Raw genomic sequence first — 17,649 nt, 5'->3', positions numbered from 1 at the left:
TCGATATCCTTTCCAGAACAAAATACTTCCACAATCTCCCAACCCAAACCCCACAGTTTCAATCACCTATTCGTTCCCTCCCACAATACCTCGCACGCCTTCCTTCAACCTCAAAACACTTTGCCTTCGCCGATCGATTTTTCAAGCAACTGCTTCCTTCTCTCTCCTCCATCTCCTTTTCTCCTTCCCTTCATCAATCTTCCGAAACTTCTTCGGCTCTCGCGCAATCGAATCTTCTCACTAATAGTCGACGCAACTCGACTCCGCAATCGGCCCCGTAACAACCGATAACACGGGGATAGGGAAACGAATGGAACGTCTGGGACAAAGTTTCAAGGTGTCGAGGCGTAATTCCAGGCCATGTGTTGCAGAAATACCTGGCGCTGCAGGAGGAACATTACGCGTTGAAGGAGATCTGCACCGAACAGGAACGGACTCTGGAGGAACTTGGGGGACAATTGAGCACGGCGAAATTGGCGGCCGTGGAATTACGCGAGGCCGCTGACAACGCTCACCAGCAGCAGAACCAGCAGCAGCAGGAGGGTGCAGCGACCTGGGCGAACGATCGACTGGTCACCCAATGCAAGAGCTGCAACCGAGAGTTCAACATCACTCGTCGCAAGGTAATCAAACTTTTTAATTGCCCCTACGCCTTCTACCTCGATTCGGCCATCTCTTTCGTTTCTATCTACTCAGTCGTCGTCGTTATTGTCCTTGTCGTCGTCCATTGACGTCGTCGCGCAGGGATTGCTCTACTGAAAGGCCGAGCCCCGAGTTCGCTTAATCGTTCAATTATCCTTGCCACCCTGAAAATTACCGGTTCCACGGTCCAGATTTCTCCACGGGCTCTATCTGCACAGCCTGTTCGAATCACTATGCGCGCGAACATGTTTTCGAACCAAGCTGACACTGTCGAGAGGTTTTATTCCTGACGAAGTTACGCCTCTCCTCTCGACCTTTGCTCGTCTAGACGGCTCGAAGATCCGAATCGCGTGCACCAACCAAGGAGAACTTTGATGCATGACAGTTCTGTTATTAGAGATAACACGGTGTATCGGGCTGTGTTACGGCTTGCAATTACAAGCGGCCCCGATCCTCGTTTGTTGGTAGTCCGTGCCCAGTCCTTCCTTCCTTCCTGCCTTCCACGACCTACGGGTAATTGAAGAGATTTCGGAGTGGATTTTTGATTAGATTCTATCTGCATCCAGAGAGTGGTATATAGATAATTCAAGGCTCAAGGAGTTTGTATATTTATATACTTCTTGGGTGTTTGTAGTGTCTTTTAGCGTAAGAGATACCAATTCCAGTAATTTTTCATGGAAATTTTATACATCGACAACAATGTATTTTTTAGGTTTTAAATAGTTGTTTGTAAAATATGCGGATAAAGATCTTTTCTTTTATCATGGCTTCTTTGGTACTAGTATTGTATTTTAGCCATCAATAGTTTGAATGTTAAATATTAGTTGATCGAAAATTTTGGGAAACTAGATTTCGTTACTACAACACAGTGCATTTTACGTGATTGGAATCTATGTTTTTAAAATGAAGCTTTTTCATTCTATTGTATTTTTTATTTGTATTGTATTCCTCTTTTATGCGTTGTTACATGTGCAATGCTCAACTCTTTTTATAAGTCGATTCAAATTTTAAAGGTTGTTCTTAAATAGTTAATGAGATATTTTTTACACTTACAATATGAAATATGCTTTTGTCTAGTCTTATTATAATAATAATGTCTTGATTTCTTCCAAAAAGATATCTATCCTCTTTAAATCTGTTTCAATTTCCTATCATATTTTCGAGTTACTCACAAATTCCATTAGCAATGCTTGCCTTTATAATGAGAAAATTTAGCTATACGACTGTTGATATTTTCTATTCACAGATAATTTTTTATTAAGTGGATTTTAAAGCAGGAAATGAATCCAATGTTGTGCGGCACGAGGGGCGTATTAAAGATACCAAAGTTGTTCAGAATTCTCTCTTATTCGGATATTTTAACGGAAACCGGAAAAGTGCTTTTATCGTGTAATTTAAATTTAATTGAATTTACTACATGTTATTAGATCAGTTTTAATACAAAATACAATATCGCCATTTAAATTTTCAACACATTTGTGAATTTTAATGCATATGCATCTTGGAATTTCAAATAGAAAAAGAATCGTTTTCTGTAAATATTCGATTAAATTATCGATTTAATCATTCATAAACAATAAGATGTTTAATTTGTCCCATTGTGTTTAGTGTTTAATTGTGCGTAGAAAAAATATTTCCACCATTAGAAAACTATTCTTGCTTTATATTGGGGAAACCTTGTATTGGGAATTTTCAATTAAAAATGAAGATTTTTCTTTCTAAAAGGGAAGAATTAGTTCTTTCAAACAAACTATCATATTTTAAAAAAGAAAAGCAATTGTTAATTATTATCTATTAACTACGCGTTGATTTGACATGTAAGTGTTAATTTTTGATAAAATTTGCGTTATATCTGCAATTTTCTAAGATTTAGCAAGAAAACCAAATTACTCGATAAATCAGTATAACATAATATTTTGTTAATATTTTACATATAGTATATTCACCGTTAGTAATTTTCTAACTGTTGCAAAATTAAACTACAGTTTTAAAAAGATTCCTTTTACAATAGAAAATATGTTTCTGTTTTCTCTCTTTTAAGTTTTTTTGAGCGGAAAAGTTACGCTTGGCGTAGTAGTACGTTCTTTTTCATAAGACACCCTATATGCACACTTCCTCGAAAAGTAAATATTCAGTAACAGGACCTTACTCAAGCAAAGAACGATCAATCGAGAATACAGTGTCGACGCGGCGCGAAGAAAAATAACTGGATTTTTGCCTTCATTTTGTTCTTATTTTTTCGCAGTCGAATCACATAGAAGCACGACATGTTTAAAGTATTCCGCCCGCGACCAGATTGTTTCAGATTGTTGAGCTGCTCAGTTGCGTGCATTGATAAGGAAAACTGGCTGAGAGAGATCGGTATTCGTGCATTCGTCATACGAAATATATTTCTATGGCTAGAATTTATGCACGGTCGGACCTTATCGAAATTTCGTGAACGTGCACCGGACGTCACGTTAATGGCGTTGTTACCCTTCGCCCTCATAAACGCAAGCGAAGAAGAGTTTGAGTCGTTAAAAGACTAAAGATTCCTCTAGTCTCGTCCAATTCTAAGGAAGTTGCTTTGTAAGCTGAAAACAGATTTTTATTTAAAAATGTTCGATCAGCTTTGATAATCATTTGAACGTTTTCAAAAGGAATTGGAAAAGACAAGCGTGTCTCAGGTGAGATGAGATGGATGTCGAACAGCTGTTGATTATGAAACGCGTTCATTTTCATTTCAAAGAAACATTTCTATTTGGAGATAATGGTTGATCTTAAAAGTAACACCTGTAAGTTCTTTAATTTGAACGATAAGATGAATCTTTGGTAATTTTTTGTTCGTTCTTGATTTTACACAGATTTTTTTTGGGAAATAGTTTCTATAAAGTAAGTTCTCACTGCTTTCTGTAAATGTCTCATTTGTCACATTAAAATTAAATGATGTTCTATGCTCCTTTCTTCTACATAACTGTTTGCATTGATTTCGTGATAATATATTATTTAGTAATTTATCGCGTCACCTGCTTATTTATTAATTAACCTTTAATTAAAATTATCTTGCACAATCGCAATTATTACAAATGAGCATTTCTGTATTAATGTTGATACAGCGTATCCCTATTACTGATTGGGAGAAACGTCATATTAATATTAATTTTATCGTCAGTAATATGTTAAAGAATACGCGAAACTGTGCGAGTTAAATGATCACAACAAATATTTATTACCTTATTCCGTTTGGAATACTCAAAAGAATTACGTGGGATGTTCGTTGGTAACGCTTATAGCACGATCGTAAAAGAGGCTATTTTTGGGTAGAATTCTTAATCCTTTTAAGGAAACGGAGCAATAAACAGAACACTTTTTAGAATTCTAGTTTATTTCACACTCAAATAGCTTGAGACGTGTTATAAATTGAGGATTTCCTGAAGAGATAAATTTAAGGTAATTGGAAAACAGATGTAAGTTGATACAAGTTGCCGACGATGTAAATTGATACGAAAGGCCGAATATCTCTCGTAAGTTCAGGCAGCTTTCCACCCATACCAGAAAAAGGCGTATCGAGGACGCATGGAAAGGAGGGAGCAAGACTAAGATCAGATGCGGATCAACCATTATTCAGCAAGGATCGAGTCATTCCGTTGCAAACAAAACCCTTACAAAATTGTTAAATCTTACTTCTGTCAAATATACATCGAACTATTTATTGCTATTAACATTCAGTGTGCGATAAGAACAATTAAATATTCATTCGTTGTTAATTCTGCGTGTGAAGTGAGCAACCACAGAAAGCCTCTTTCAACGTACACAATTACTTTGTCTATGATCCAACAGCGTATTATCATCGTTAATGACTTCTGAATAGCGTAATGAAGTATTCTTTCTTTAGTATTGGTGAATAAATTTTCAACATTACTTCGCTGTTACCTTGTATGTAGTACATCGTCACTTCGTTGTAATCTTTACGTTCACGCACGTTATAGTGTATCTTATATTTTCCAAACAACGTAATACGATTCTACTTTTACACGTTTCGATTGTTTTATAATTTTGCATGTTTTAATAAATATTACATTATGCATTTAATTTTCAAATGAAAAAGTTTACACAAACCTTATCTTATTCCGAACTACTTTGCTCGATAATCTTTGCATAGCAGCTTATAGTATGTATCTGAAGCTTTTTTATTCTTAAATAAAAGGTACACAAGCTTAAGAACGGTAGAGAAAAAACGGAATTCCTGCTAAGAAAGATGCTTCTTTACATCTTGGAGATAAGCTGGATGAGTCTTGTATACAGGATGATTCTAAAGACTTGGCTGCAAACACAATCTAACTCCAGATAGAGAAAATATTCAGAGGGAAATGTTAAATACCTATGATGATGATGAGCTAAATTTACATCGCGAACAAATGTAGTTTTATCTGAAACAATAAAGTTAGGTAATGAGTATATATTAAAATCAAGCGATTCTTTCTGTATATATATAAGACGTTTAGTTCTAAAATTCACGTAGAAAATCTCATCAAAAGTGTACATTGGATTTGAGCTTTCTGGCGCTTCATGATTCCTTGCTTTTGTCGTTACAATAATATATATTAAATATCGTAATTAAATATCGTTAGAAACGTTCCCTTAACATTTTAACAATAAATTAGTAGTAATTTAAAATGAGGACTAAACCTAAAATCAGAAATTCTCAACACATTTTCATCAAAGATGTATTCATGATTCCTTAATCGAAAGAACACCGTATCTATCGTGCAAATAATACAAAGAATCACTCCAAATTTAAGAATACATCACACAACTTTAGCAAAATCAAAAGTTTCTATTCCATAGATAATCATAGATAATAAGCAATGTTACATTACGATTCACCAAAAACTCCACGTTCACCTCCGCTTACAGTGCAATCACATTACTGCCCCTCTACATACACACACATACACACGCGAGAATACAATCTAGCGTGTTCAATGCATGTACGTTCGGCATGCATATTCAGCGCTTTGGCGTCCCGATAGAGACGTTGCTTGGTCCGTGAAGCACGTTTAGACCATGCTTTCCTCCGCCTCCTTTCTTTTTTCTTCTTTTCGCTCCCTCGTTCGTTGTCTGGCGCAGCTCCGTAGAAGACACGGGACATTACGAAGGGGATAGCTCACGGGAACCGGTTGGTAAGTTATTGCATAATAACAAGCCAGACTCGGTATATCTTTGTTACTCATTTTTCGCGCCGACCGAGTATTACCATACTGTTTAATATAGAATAGGCCAGCCGACCGTGTTGCCGCGCAGGTGGACAAGAGCTGTCGGTTGGCCACCGATGATTTGAACCTTCCGCATGGCTTTCGAAAGACGGCTTCCTGGGAAAACCGAAGCGAAAGAAGGCTTATAAGGCTTATGTATTTCGTATATGCAAACTCGTGCAACGATAACGTTTTGTAAAATTGTTGTTAACCCATTAAGGACGTAAAGAACGCAGACGTAACATTTCATTTGCAATTTCTTTTCAGTCCATTTGAATTACTGAATTCTGTTTCCTTCTTTTTTTTTTTTTAATATTGTAGCGATGAAGGGGGTTTGGTTATAAAGTTAAAACTTTATAAATATTTATAAAGTTTGAAGAGATTGAAATATTTATAGCACTATGATTTCTTTAGAAACAATAGTACGTTTACGCAGCTTTTATTGATTATTTTTCTATTCATTGCTTAATGGATTAGCAGAACTGTTGCTCTTCTGTAAAGCTGTTGTATTACCCTGGTTTGTCAAGTTATTGTTTGTGAGTTGCATTCAATATTCTTTTTCTCTCGTTAATAAAAAAAATAAAAAAAAAACATTTACATGTAGATTCAAACAAGTTTTATTATTTTCTTTTACGTATATTTTGTTAAATACTGGTTTCCAACAAATTTCTCTATACGTTTGATATTCCTGAATGGAATATTTTTACGTTTAATCGTTCAGTCTAATATAATCGATCGCGTATCTATCGTCGATGCACATGCGTTGCAGCAAGCAGATGTTAGAATGCATAAATTACAAATTGGAATAAGGGGCTAGCATCGTTTGCAACACCAAAATGGTAACATATCTTTGCATTATCGATGATATCGATTCGAGCACAGATGTTAATAATTGAAACACCTCGAACTTCTTATATAGATTTCGTAACATAATTGAAGGAATGACGATTTTTATTTATACGAATATTTTTAGAAATAGACGTATTAAATTACCTATCCTTAATCTTGTCTTATCTTGAAAGCAGGTCGTTCTATTCCTGTATGTTTAGTACAGCGGATATATCATTTTCTGATAGAATATTTAAAATACCGAAGTAATTTAAAATAAATTTGAGAATATTGGCGTCGTAATATTAATTGAATATGCGAAAAGTTATAATGTTTCTAATTTGAATATATCGAATCTTTTTTCAATTGTACTAGTTTCATAAAAAATGTTTTTGGGCTTATAACTTAATTTGATTATAATTAAATTAATTAAATTGAAGTTTCGTGAAGAAAGATTACAAATCTTTTATCTAGAGTAAATATCACTTTGTTTATGAAAATAGTTGCGGGATATATTTCTGGATCAAACAGATTATTACAAAGTGCTTCCTGAAAAATCATTTTAGAGATAACGATTTTATTTGTTTTAAAATTAAATGAAATACGTGGAATGACCATTTGATGTACAATAAATAATTCTTGAACGATTGTCCTTCTTTCATTATAAATGGAATAAGGTATTAATTTTTTTCCATTTACAGATAACTCTCGTCAAATTGATTACAAGTACTAGAAGTACTCATTTTCTATTCTGCATAATAATTTGTTCTCTTTCCAATTAATTAAGAAAAACACGAAAGATAATAAAAAAAATAAGGAACTTATTTGTAATAGATAACTGAATTTCCTTTTAAGCTCGCGGTAAACTTTTTTTTATATGGTATAATATGAATAATAAATACACGTCTCTTATAAAGAAGACATAACATCTAAGATCAGATTTATCACAAATCAAACATATCTGCCGCTTGCATACTTGATAATCTCTTGATAAACATTATTGCAACGTCAAAGAGTTGGTTAATAATCCTTATTTCGGGACACATTTAAACAAATAAAATAATTTCAGAATATACACGAGTATAACAAACTAAAACGAATTCCGGAATAAAACAAATTTTCTAGAACACGAATTGCGTGTCATTTCCCCGAATCGCAAATACATAACTATACAGATATTAATCGTAATTGAGCAACATAAATCTTCTCTTTTAAATTTGGAATTCAGATAATCCACCGAGAAATTATAGCGGCGCCGGTGATGATTATTAAGATTTAACATAAACTTCGTAACGAACGCTCATTTCCTGTTTCTCGATGCACGAATATCTCTGTTTCCGTACTGGAAAACAGTTGGAAGCAATAAGATACGTCCAATTAGGTTAACGATCCTCCGCAGGAAAAAATCGTTGGTTCGTTCACGCGATCGCATGGAAAATGACCGAGATGGGTTTCGTGGTGCGAAGTCGAAACAACCAGATGGTGGTGGGTTGTTTTCATCGTTTATCAGTTCGCATTGCAGCTTCCCCTTCTACCTGTTCGTCTCCCCGGAATCTGCTGTTTCAATAACACAAAGCTGATTAACCGTATCGAGTGACGGCCTCATGTTTGATCCGAGTGCTAAACTACAAATATGACAAATTGATCCCATTAAGATATGGTTGAGATGTTGAATATACAGAAAGGTGACGTTCCTGATAATCCCATCTTGTACAGTTGGATTAATGTTATTTTAGTAGATTTAGTAATGTTGTTTATGCGGTTTCACATTCATATTAACATAATTAAAACAATATAAGGCAATATAAAGTATAATCAAAATATAAAAAAAAAATATAATCGTTTATTAAATGTTGCAACGATTATTTCCTTCTGGATATTCTAATTTAGACTGAAATTCAAGTAATAGGAGTTCGCCAATTTTGTCCACTATCTACAATATTATCTTTCGTTCCCGTCATATAAGAACTCACATTTGTATAAATGAATTGAATCGACAGAATTTCAATTAATCATTAAAAATTAAATTTCATTAATAATTGATAATATCTCAATGGTAATCTACTGTCTGATATTATACAGCTAAATCTACTGATCCTTTAATTTTTCTGAGCAACGTATCATATATTAACGTGATCAATTCTTGTAGAATTAAGCTGATATTATTAACGATATTTTAAAAGTCACAAGTTATAACTTACTATTAGTATTGCAAATAAAAGTTTAGAAATAAACATTCTATAATAAAAATATCTTTCGTTCAAGGATAAATGATAGAGTTGTAAGTAACGTTACCATGTCCTAAATATTAAAAGAAACTACTCAAAGTGCTTATGATCAGGCAAGTCAACTTTGTATCGAAATTGTGGCGATCCTTCTATATTTGCCACCTCTGGGATTCACACCAACAGAGTATTCTCACGAGTTCTCGTCTAATCATCCCGCTCGTGCAAATACGATCTTTGACCTGACCTGCCTGTGTCTGAGCCACAGGCCTGATGATGCCACTAGTACAGTCCAAAATGTATCTTTCTCCCTGCTTTCCTCTTTCCTTCCTTGTCTTTTTTCCTTTCTATTGTATGTACCATTACACAGAATCAGTGTATGACCGTGGAAAGAAATTTTATTTTTAACGATTTGTTAAATTAATTTATTGATGAAATTTATAACTGGAACGTAATAGCTAAAATCAAAAAGTGTTTTTTAATCTTCAGACAACAACATTTTCGGGTCACGTCAGAGAAGTGAGTTATATGTATTTCTTACTACATGATCTTATCTTAGAATTACATACATAGATATACATATGAGCATATATGTAGAATAATCTTATTGCAATTCTGAATTATTTCAGGGAATGTTGGTTGTTCTCTCGATGAAAGACATTCTTCGCTTAATGTCTATTAGTTTGATATCGAACTACGGATTTATACAAATTACATAAATTACAATTACTTCCTTACAATGTCTAAATAGGCACCACAATAACTAAACAAAAACTTAATGCTCATTTAATATCACTAATTCCAAATTATCAAAACCAAAAGGTAGAGAAAGCTCCGTGATAGATCATTTCACGATATCTTTCACATTCGATCTGCAAGCTGATTTATTCCTGCTGGAAAGTATCTATAAGTAGGTATCTATCGCGTAGGAGATCAGATGAACTGGAGGCAGGTCCATAATCGACGAAAGTCGTGCTCTGACCAATCTAGGTTCGTAGGTTTCTCTCGTAAGTCATATTGATGGGACGGTTCAATAATTAACTTGGTGTGGAAATCGGTTATCGGGGTGATATTATTCGGTCTCTTAGTTCCTCGGTAATAACTGGCAACCAACGTTGAACGAACGAATACCGGACCACCGTCATCTTACTTAAGGGATTCAATTTAGATGTAAAATTTAGAGTGGTGGTCGCGCCAGATCCCGTCGCCTCGGCTCTCTTTTTCCTTTTCAGACGACGAATTCCGCATTATTATAATAGACCGTTGGTAATGGCTTGAAAATAAAGACCACCGAGGTAATGGAGAAGCCGGATAGCAAGAGGAGAAGCATCACCTAGACCTGAACGTACATAGACGTCATAAACTTCCTTTCCTCGTTTCTCCTTCGATCCCTTTTTATCCTTACCATTTGCAAATCTTCCACTGTTTCTTATTCTTACTCCTCGATGCGTACTTGATGACGTTCGTTTTCATGCTCCGCTAAGAAATGAAATTTACGAGCGAGAAAGTTACGTTTGTTACTTCCCTCGATTTCGTACTCGTCGCTTACCTCGTATCGGGAAATTCCTCGTTTCGAGTTATGAGGCTTTAAATTTCTGGATACTGGTTGGAGTGGAAATTGTGCTGCGGAGGAAATAATTATTGGACAAAATTGACATTTCATAATTTATGAACATATATATATACTTTTCTTTTTACAGACCGCAATTAGAGAAGTGGAATTTAAATGATTGGATGTAATAGAAATTAGACATTGGATGTATTAGAAAATAGACATTGATGTAATAGAATAATCTCAAAAATATTTTTAAGTATTTTTTATATTGTTGAAGAGTATACATCTTTTTATGTGTAAATATACCTACATACATAAAAGTCATATGCTTTTCCCATATTTAAAACGCATAAACATAGACACACGTATTTTAATGAAGTGTAATTGTTTAAAGTGAAAATGTCATTAAAATTGTATTGGTTTTGTGAGATTAGCGATATAAATATGATAATATAAATTAAATACTATTTTTTAATTTTCTTATTGGTAACTTGATATTTCAAACTAAGAACATTTATATTTTAATATCACTTAATATTTTAATATCTAGTCCGATACTGGTTTAATATTTCATATATTATTTCTTGTTTTTTATTCGAACACTTTAAATAAATTTTATCCCATTCCATTTTAAATATTACCTCTTAGCCAAAGTTTGCAGATTGTACCTGATCAATATTCAGATATAGAAGGAGCTTTAAATACATTTGATACCGTAATTATTCTCAGAAGTTTGTGAATGATAATTCAGTAATAATAATGATAAAAGATTTAGTAATTGATCATCATTACCACCAATACGTAATATTAACAATTATTATATGGATATTATTCGCTATTCTGCATATCATTACACGAGAGAGAAACAAATGAATTTCGATACTTTGAATTGTAATTTTCTGTTTGCCACTAACATTATAATGATGTATCAATATACATAGCTGTAATTAGTTGAAAGTGTCTGATGCCGGAAAATATCAGTATTTACAAATTTTTTACAAATAACAAATGAAATAGATTTTTTGCCAAGAAATGCATGAACATTTCTTTTCCAAACAAATTTAGTACGACAGACAAATTATAAATAAGAAAATTGGACATAACGAAAGATTTTAAATTAATATAATTAAAGTTAGATATAAATTAATTAGTTACATTGGCAAATTTCAAATTGTTTGAAATCATAATCTAATATGAAATGTGTTTCATTTTATATAAATTTTGTTATCAATTAAATTTATCTATAGAAAGTTATAACTTTTAAAGGAAATGTAGTACAACATCGTTTCCATAAATTTTGATTATCTAAAATCATGTGCGATTATACAAAAATTTTATAGAAACAGGCAAGGACGTTATACAAATATCTCAAATAAAAATAAGAAAATTTCCACCCCTATTCAATGCACTATTTTATCTCAATCGCTTCTTCATTTAAAAATACGTAGCAGATATACTATAATATAATATAACATAATAAGATTTTTCTTCCTATCCCGTTCAACATTATTGTGAACGCAACATGTACAGACTAGCAGGGAAGAAATAGAAGAAAATGATATTTTACAAGATTAAACGTACTTTTCCCTGAAATTGACGCAGGGACAATAGGGTTCCTAGCACATCGGGCGAAAAAAACTCTGTTGTTCGTGTGCCAGCTTCAGGTGCAAGCCTGTGAACTTTTTTCGACTTTCACGGAACGTAATCCGCAACTGCGAACCATGTTGCATGGCTCTTTGGCTTCGACCATGCAGACCACGTTGAAAATTTTTTCAACAATCTGCTTTGTTGCCATCCGAAGGAAATATAGTCCTAGGTAGATTGTGGATCCTTGTAATAATGATCGTTCCTTTAATGCCTAATTTTGGTCGTGGTTGCATCGTTGTTAAAGATCCAAAACGATCCATTTTTTTTAAGCTTCATCGACCGAATTTTGGGACACGATTCGAGATTGAACTCATTTGGCTTGATGGATCTCGATGTAGATTATCATACGTTCGCTTGAGCCACGCCGTTCGTTTGTATAATATATGTATGTGAAAATGTTTGATCGTGGCACCGCACCGTGATGAGTAGCAAAAATGTGATTAAGTCGCGTAATTTTATTTTCGTCGAGTTTCAAAATTTTCGATTCAACTGAGTTCTTGCGTCGCCATTAATTTTCGTTATTGCTTCATGAAAGCACCAATATATTTATTATTTATACGTTAGAGATAATGGAATTAAAAATTGATTTTTTCTTGCGATATATACGAGAGTGAATGAAATGTAATGTTTTTGATCCTTAAATCATCAATTGTTGATAATACTGATACGATGTAAATTCTGCAAATTAATGACTAAAAGCTTCTTAATATTTTACAAAATCTTATTAGCAACAGTGAAAATGTGTATAAAATTATGTTCGATTAAATTCGTGTACCATATATATTTCCATGGTAATGTAGAAGAATATTTTAACAGTTAAAACATTCTATCTACCATTTCGAAATTGAAGAAAATTTATTATGTTTATTGTTTTCTTTTGCGCCATCTTTGTTCCTCTTCCTTCAATTCAAAATATTAATATAACAGCCTCTATAATATAACTTTATTTGAAAGATAGAAAACACGGGGAATTTCAAATATTTCAGCATACATACCTTGAAAATGAAGGAAATGTTAGATAGGACATTTTAACTGAAGAAAACAGAACAATTAAAGGAGAAAAATTGATGAACAGGAGAAACAGACTAAATAAAGTTACCTTCTCTTTTGTGCGAATTATAAATTCGAAATCATTATTTATTAGCAAATTTGTTTGATTTTTGAAACAACTCGTGGGAACGATAAAACAGGCAACCTGATTTATCAACAGCGAATTATAAAAGAACTGCTGCTCGAGATTTTTATTCCTTCGCGAGCGAGCAAACAAATTTATCGCAACGAGGAATTGGATAGTAAACGAGGAACACGGGGAGAACGTACCGTGTATTAATTGGACCAAACGAATTATTCATAATTTGAAACACTGTTGTCTGTTTCATATTAAGCAATTAATGCACAGTTCTGATTCTCAACTACCTTTGCGTGCCAGATGTTCTACTTTAGTAATTACGTACAATTAGAGAATTACTATCGGTTGCAAGAATTTCCTGGACGTTGAATTTCTCCGTTTTTATTTTTATACCTCTCCGACGTTCCTGAATATATACTCTGATTGACAGAATATTCATATTCCTCCGACGTACAACTTCGTACGTTTTAGTTAATTAATATTTTTACTGAAAAAGATTTCATTTAAATGTCAAATGAAATGTTACGCTTCGCGATAAAAAATTACACGGATTTCTTTTTTATTTTCACAGTCATACAATTGGAGGTATAAGTTCTCAGTTTACCACGATGTTATGTGATTTTCACACGACTGGTTGCTCATCAAATTACATATTGTAATATTGGGCAACTTGATCCAATAACTTGATCCAATGAACATCGAGATTGTAACGAATGGTTGTACTGAATGTCTAATGAACTGGAATATCGAATGATATTCAAAGACCATAAACCAAAAGTGGTTGTTAAGAACATAGCTTGAAAAACAGTATAAACCTACGAAACATTTTTCCAAACAATGGCATACATTTTTGCTCACAAGTGTTACGTATCTCCTATTTTTAATAAAAATGGATTAACGTTTGGTGCAGACTATGAATTTTATATTTTATACATTTTTCATAAAATTATTAATATACGTATAATTATTATTGTACGTATATTATACTTACATAAGTTATAATTATCGTATAAATATAAATATAAACTATGTATTATAACATAGTTCATTCATGATTCCTTTCAATCTTGGTGCAAATATAATTACTGTTTTAAGGCTTTTGGGCAGAAGTGTGAGTCTAGGGAATGATACACAAAATCGATATTATACCATAAGACTAAATTTTGTTATGATCTTCCAAGTCATAATGTGAGTGTATATAGAAAAGTGTTTTAGTACTTGAAATTTTTAATGAACTTTTCTTCAATTATAATATAAGTAGATCTAATTATTTTCTGTTAGATGGTAATCGGAGAGAGAAATTTGAGCTAGATTTTTCTATCGAAGCTTTATCCATGGTTTTCATAAATTAATTCGTTCTATTTCTCTTCTGAACTCCTGAATTTGTTTATTGGAAATAAGAGAAGATCAGCCTGATAATGATCGTTTTCATGGTTTTAAATCTTTTAACTAAATGTAATTGGAGCTGAACAGGATAATTTATTTATTTCATTTTTAATACAGCGCTTCATATCCATCAAAAGTCAGGAAGTAGTACGAATGTACGATCACGGGAATTAAAGTAGATCCAACGAAAATTAAACATTAAATGGCATTTATTAAAATTAAATTAATATTTATTACAGTCAAAAATCAAGACCAAGAGAGAATGAAGTATTATCAAGTTTAAGTGGATATCGTTGATATCGACTACTGAGGTCGCCGAAACGAGATTCAGGCATTTAATTTAATGAAATAAGCTGAAGCATAAATTACAATATCGTCGAATACGATTAAACAGAGGTCAGACCTTAGGTGGCAATGATGTATTTTGAAACTAGTAACCATGCAGAATTTCAAATAAGACCTAGGTCAATTTTGTCTCAAGTCAATTTCAGGACTCGAACCTCATTTCTACTTTCATCTTAGCAAAATTTCTGTCTGATCACGATTTTCTAAAATTGAACTGATTCAAAAACTAATAAGAAAGTTTCGTTTTATCGGGAAAGAGGAAGTTTGAAATAGACCAAACTGGCTGTGGAACGAATTGTTTATTCTTGCAAAGTTCGACCATCTTGCTTTGAAATATATAATGTATAATAATAATAGATCATGGCCATTTTAGGTATTTCAATGCGCCATATGTGTAAACAAATAATTTCCATTTTTGCATTGCATAAAACTAAAACTCACATACGTATTACGTGTTTCATATAAATTATTATGAAAGTCTTTCTTTTCAATTTCGTGATTTTTAATTTATATTACTTACTAATATTAATAACTAATATCTAATATTAATTCAATTGTGCAAAATCAAAATAGCAAAAAAAAAAAATATTTCTTTGTAACACATGTTATCAAGAAATACCAATTTTACTTAATAATGATTATTATTAACGTAACAAGGATATTTAATTCGTAACTATCCCCATAAATAAATTATCTCTATACACACCAAGCATCTGAAAGCTTGCAAACTGTCACTCTACATCTTCATCGATTTTATCACTAAAAAGTTTGGACGACAACCTTCTCTCTTTGCTATCCTCTCATCACTAATTCGAATTAATTGTGTCTGTTGCAGCACCATTGTCGAAACTGCGGGAAAATCTTTTGTCATGCCTGTAGCGACAACACCACAGCCCTGCCGAGTTCGACGAAACCTGTTCGCGTTTGCGACGAATGTTACGTGTTTCTGGTCGGCCGTTACTCGGATGCACGCTAACAGTAACATCGTGTGACTGGTTGTCCATCGGTCAGGCAACACGAACCGTTCGTTCAAGGTAGCCAGTCGAGCAACGAAGCCGAGAACGAGAAGAATGGAAGAAAAAGATCTGTTCCACACATATACTTACATCACACACGTACACGATACCTCGAAGGCTGCTTCCTTGGGCATCGAACCTTATTCGAAGCTGCTCGAATTTTCCATTCGACGCACGCGGTTGTCCGAAAAAGCTGTCGACGCGACGCTGCCTCGCCTCGCGTCCAATTCCTTTCATCCCAATATCATCCAGGCGACGTTTTGTAAAAGATTTGCTTGACGCGCGGTGCGGAGCACTGTCGACATTTTGTTACCCAATGAAAAGCATAATTTTATGGAATGGAGCCTTGTGATTATTTTTAAGTCATATTAGATGGAGAAAGTGTTTGCACACCATTATTGTTTTGATATTTAAATAGTCATTTAAATACGCGGTTAAAATGAAGAAACAAATGGAACTATCAATTCTACTATAGCGTGGTTGTCGAATATAACGTAACTCGTATCACACGTAACGTAACTATTAATATTTATTTCTTAGAAGAAGCTAAGAATATGAATTTGCTGTATCTGATACCAGATATACTAGAAATCTTGAAGACAGAAAAACAATTTGTTTTTAAATCGTTTGTTGCTTCTGAATTTCTCATTGTTCGTTATTTTCATATTTCTCATTTTTTATACAGCAATTTCTAATCGTAATTGTCGAGTCGTATATGAATTGTAACAGTTTGGGTTAAGTTATTTAACGGTAGGTCTTATTTTTGCAATTGCCAGAAAGTTTTATTACTCCCCCTCTCTTTCTCCTGAAGACAAAAATAATTACACTACTTGGTGATACAAGATTTGTCAAATAAGCTATCGTAATCACTCACGACTCAATGATAATGTAACAGTTTTAACTTAAAAATCGAGCAGAGTTAAATGAGAGATTTAGAGGCAAAAATTGTGAAATGGTTGATCGGTAGTAGAATATAAATATGTGCAAATACTTTTCGTAATCGTTAAACTGAAAGTAATCTCCGTTCTGTTCGTTTGAAAGTACAGTCAGGAGGAGAAGGCTTGAAAACTTTGAATCGCCAAATCTTCGCTGTTAGCCAGATCAATGATAATCAAAATACATGCATGCACATGTAACATACGTTACTATGTTCTTCGGTTTCTCGAAAGTTTAGACGTCCGTTAGTTCCTTTCGCGGTGGACTGTTATCGAGAGACGCTCTGACGAATGTTAATAAACCGAGTATTTTATATTCAGATAATTATAAGTAAATGCGCCCTCGAATTCGAGTTGTGAAAAAGATTTTCGAAACGCGTGCCTGTACAATGATATTTTTTAAATGTTCTGTAGCGTGATGGAAAGATTTTATGCGAATAAAAGGCTGGTTTTATATTTCCCATATTATCAATTCTTTCTCCTCTCCTTTGTGTGTTCGCGTATCGTACTAATTTTCCTTTCATCAGTATAGCAGATCGGCGCAGACTTCAAAGGGAAATCGTAATCTCGAAAGAAGATTTCGCGGTATTAACTTCTCAAATTAAAAACACACAAATGAAATATTATAATGCGCTGAATCTCGCTTTATGTGACTATGATTATCCTACCTTTGAAAAATCTCTGACGAAACATTCTTAATTATGATG

At 33.4% G+C, this 17,649-nt stretch overlaps 1 protein-coding gene across 5 annotated transcripts in view; it reads left to right on the top strand.

Annotated features, from left to right (window-relative positions):
* The window catches only part of LOC138183033 (protein RUFY3), a 29,274-nt gene extending 12,779 nt beyond the window's left edge, over positions 1-16,495 (top strand). For 4 of the 5 annotated variants that reach the window (XM_069119553.1, XM_069119552.1, XM_069119555.1 and 1 more), the window contains 2 exons: positions 372-623; positions 15,827-16,495. In XM_069119553.1, coding sequence (XP_068975654.1) covers positions 372-623; positions 15,827-15,967 — 393 coding nt within the window. In that variant the 3' untranslated portion in view covers positions 15,968-16,495. Of the gene's footprint in view, positions 1-371; positions 624-2,937; positions 3,140-15,826 lie in introns of those variants that run through there. The other variant, XM_069119554.1, reaches the window with a different exon arrangement.
* Positions 16,496-17,649: the final 1,154 nt, after the last annotated feature.

The sequence above is a fragment of the Bombus flavifrons genome, chromosome 9 (assembly GCF_040668555.2).
Source record: "Bombus flavifrons isolate JBK064 chromosome 9, iyBomFlav1_principal, whole genome shotgun sequence".
Classification (NCBI taxonomy): domain Eukaryota; kingdom Metazoa; phylum Arthropoda; class Insecta; order Hymenoptera; family Apidae; genus Bombus; species Bombus flavifrons.
This window is presented reverse-complemented; position numbering and strand designations above follow the sequence as displayed.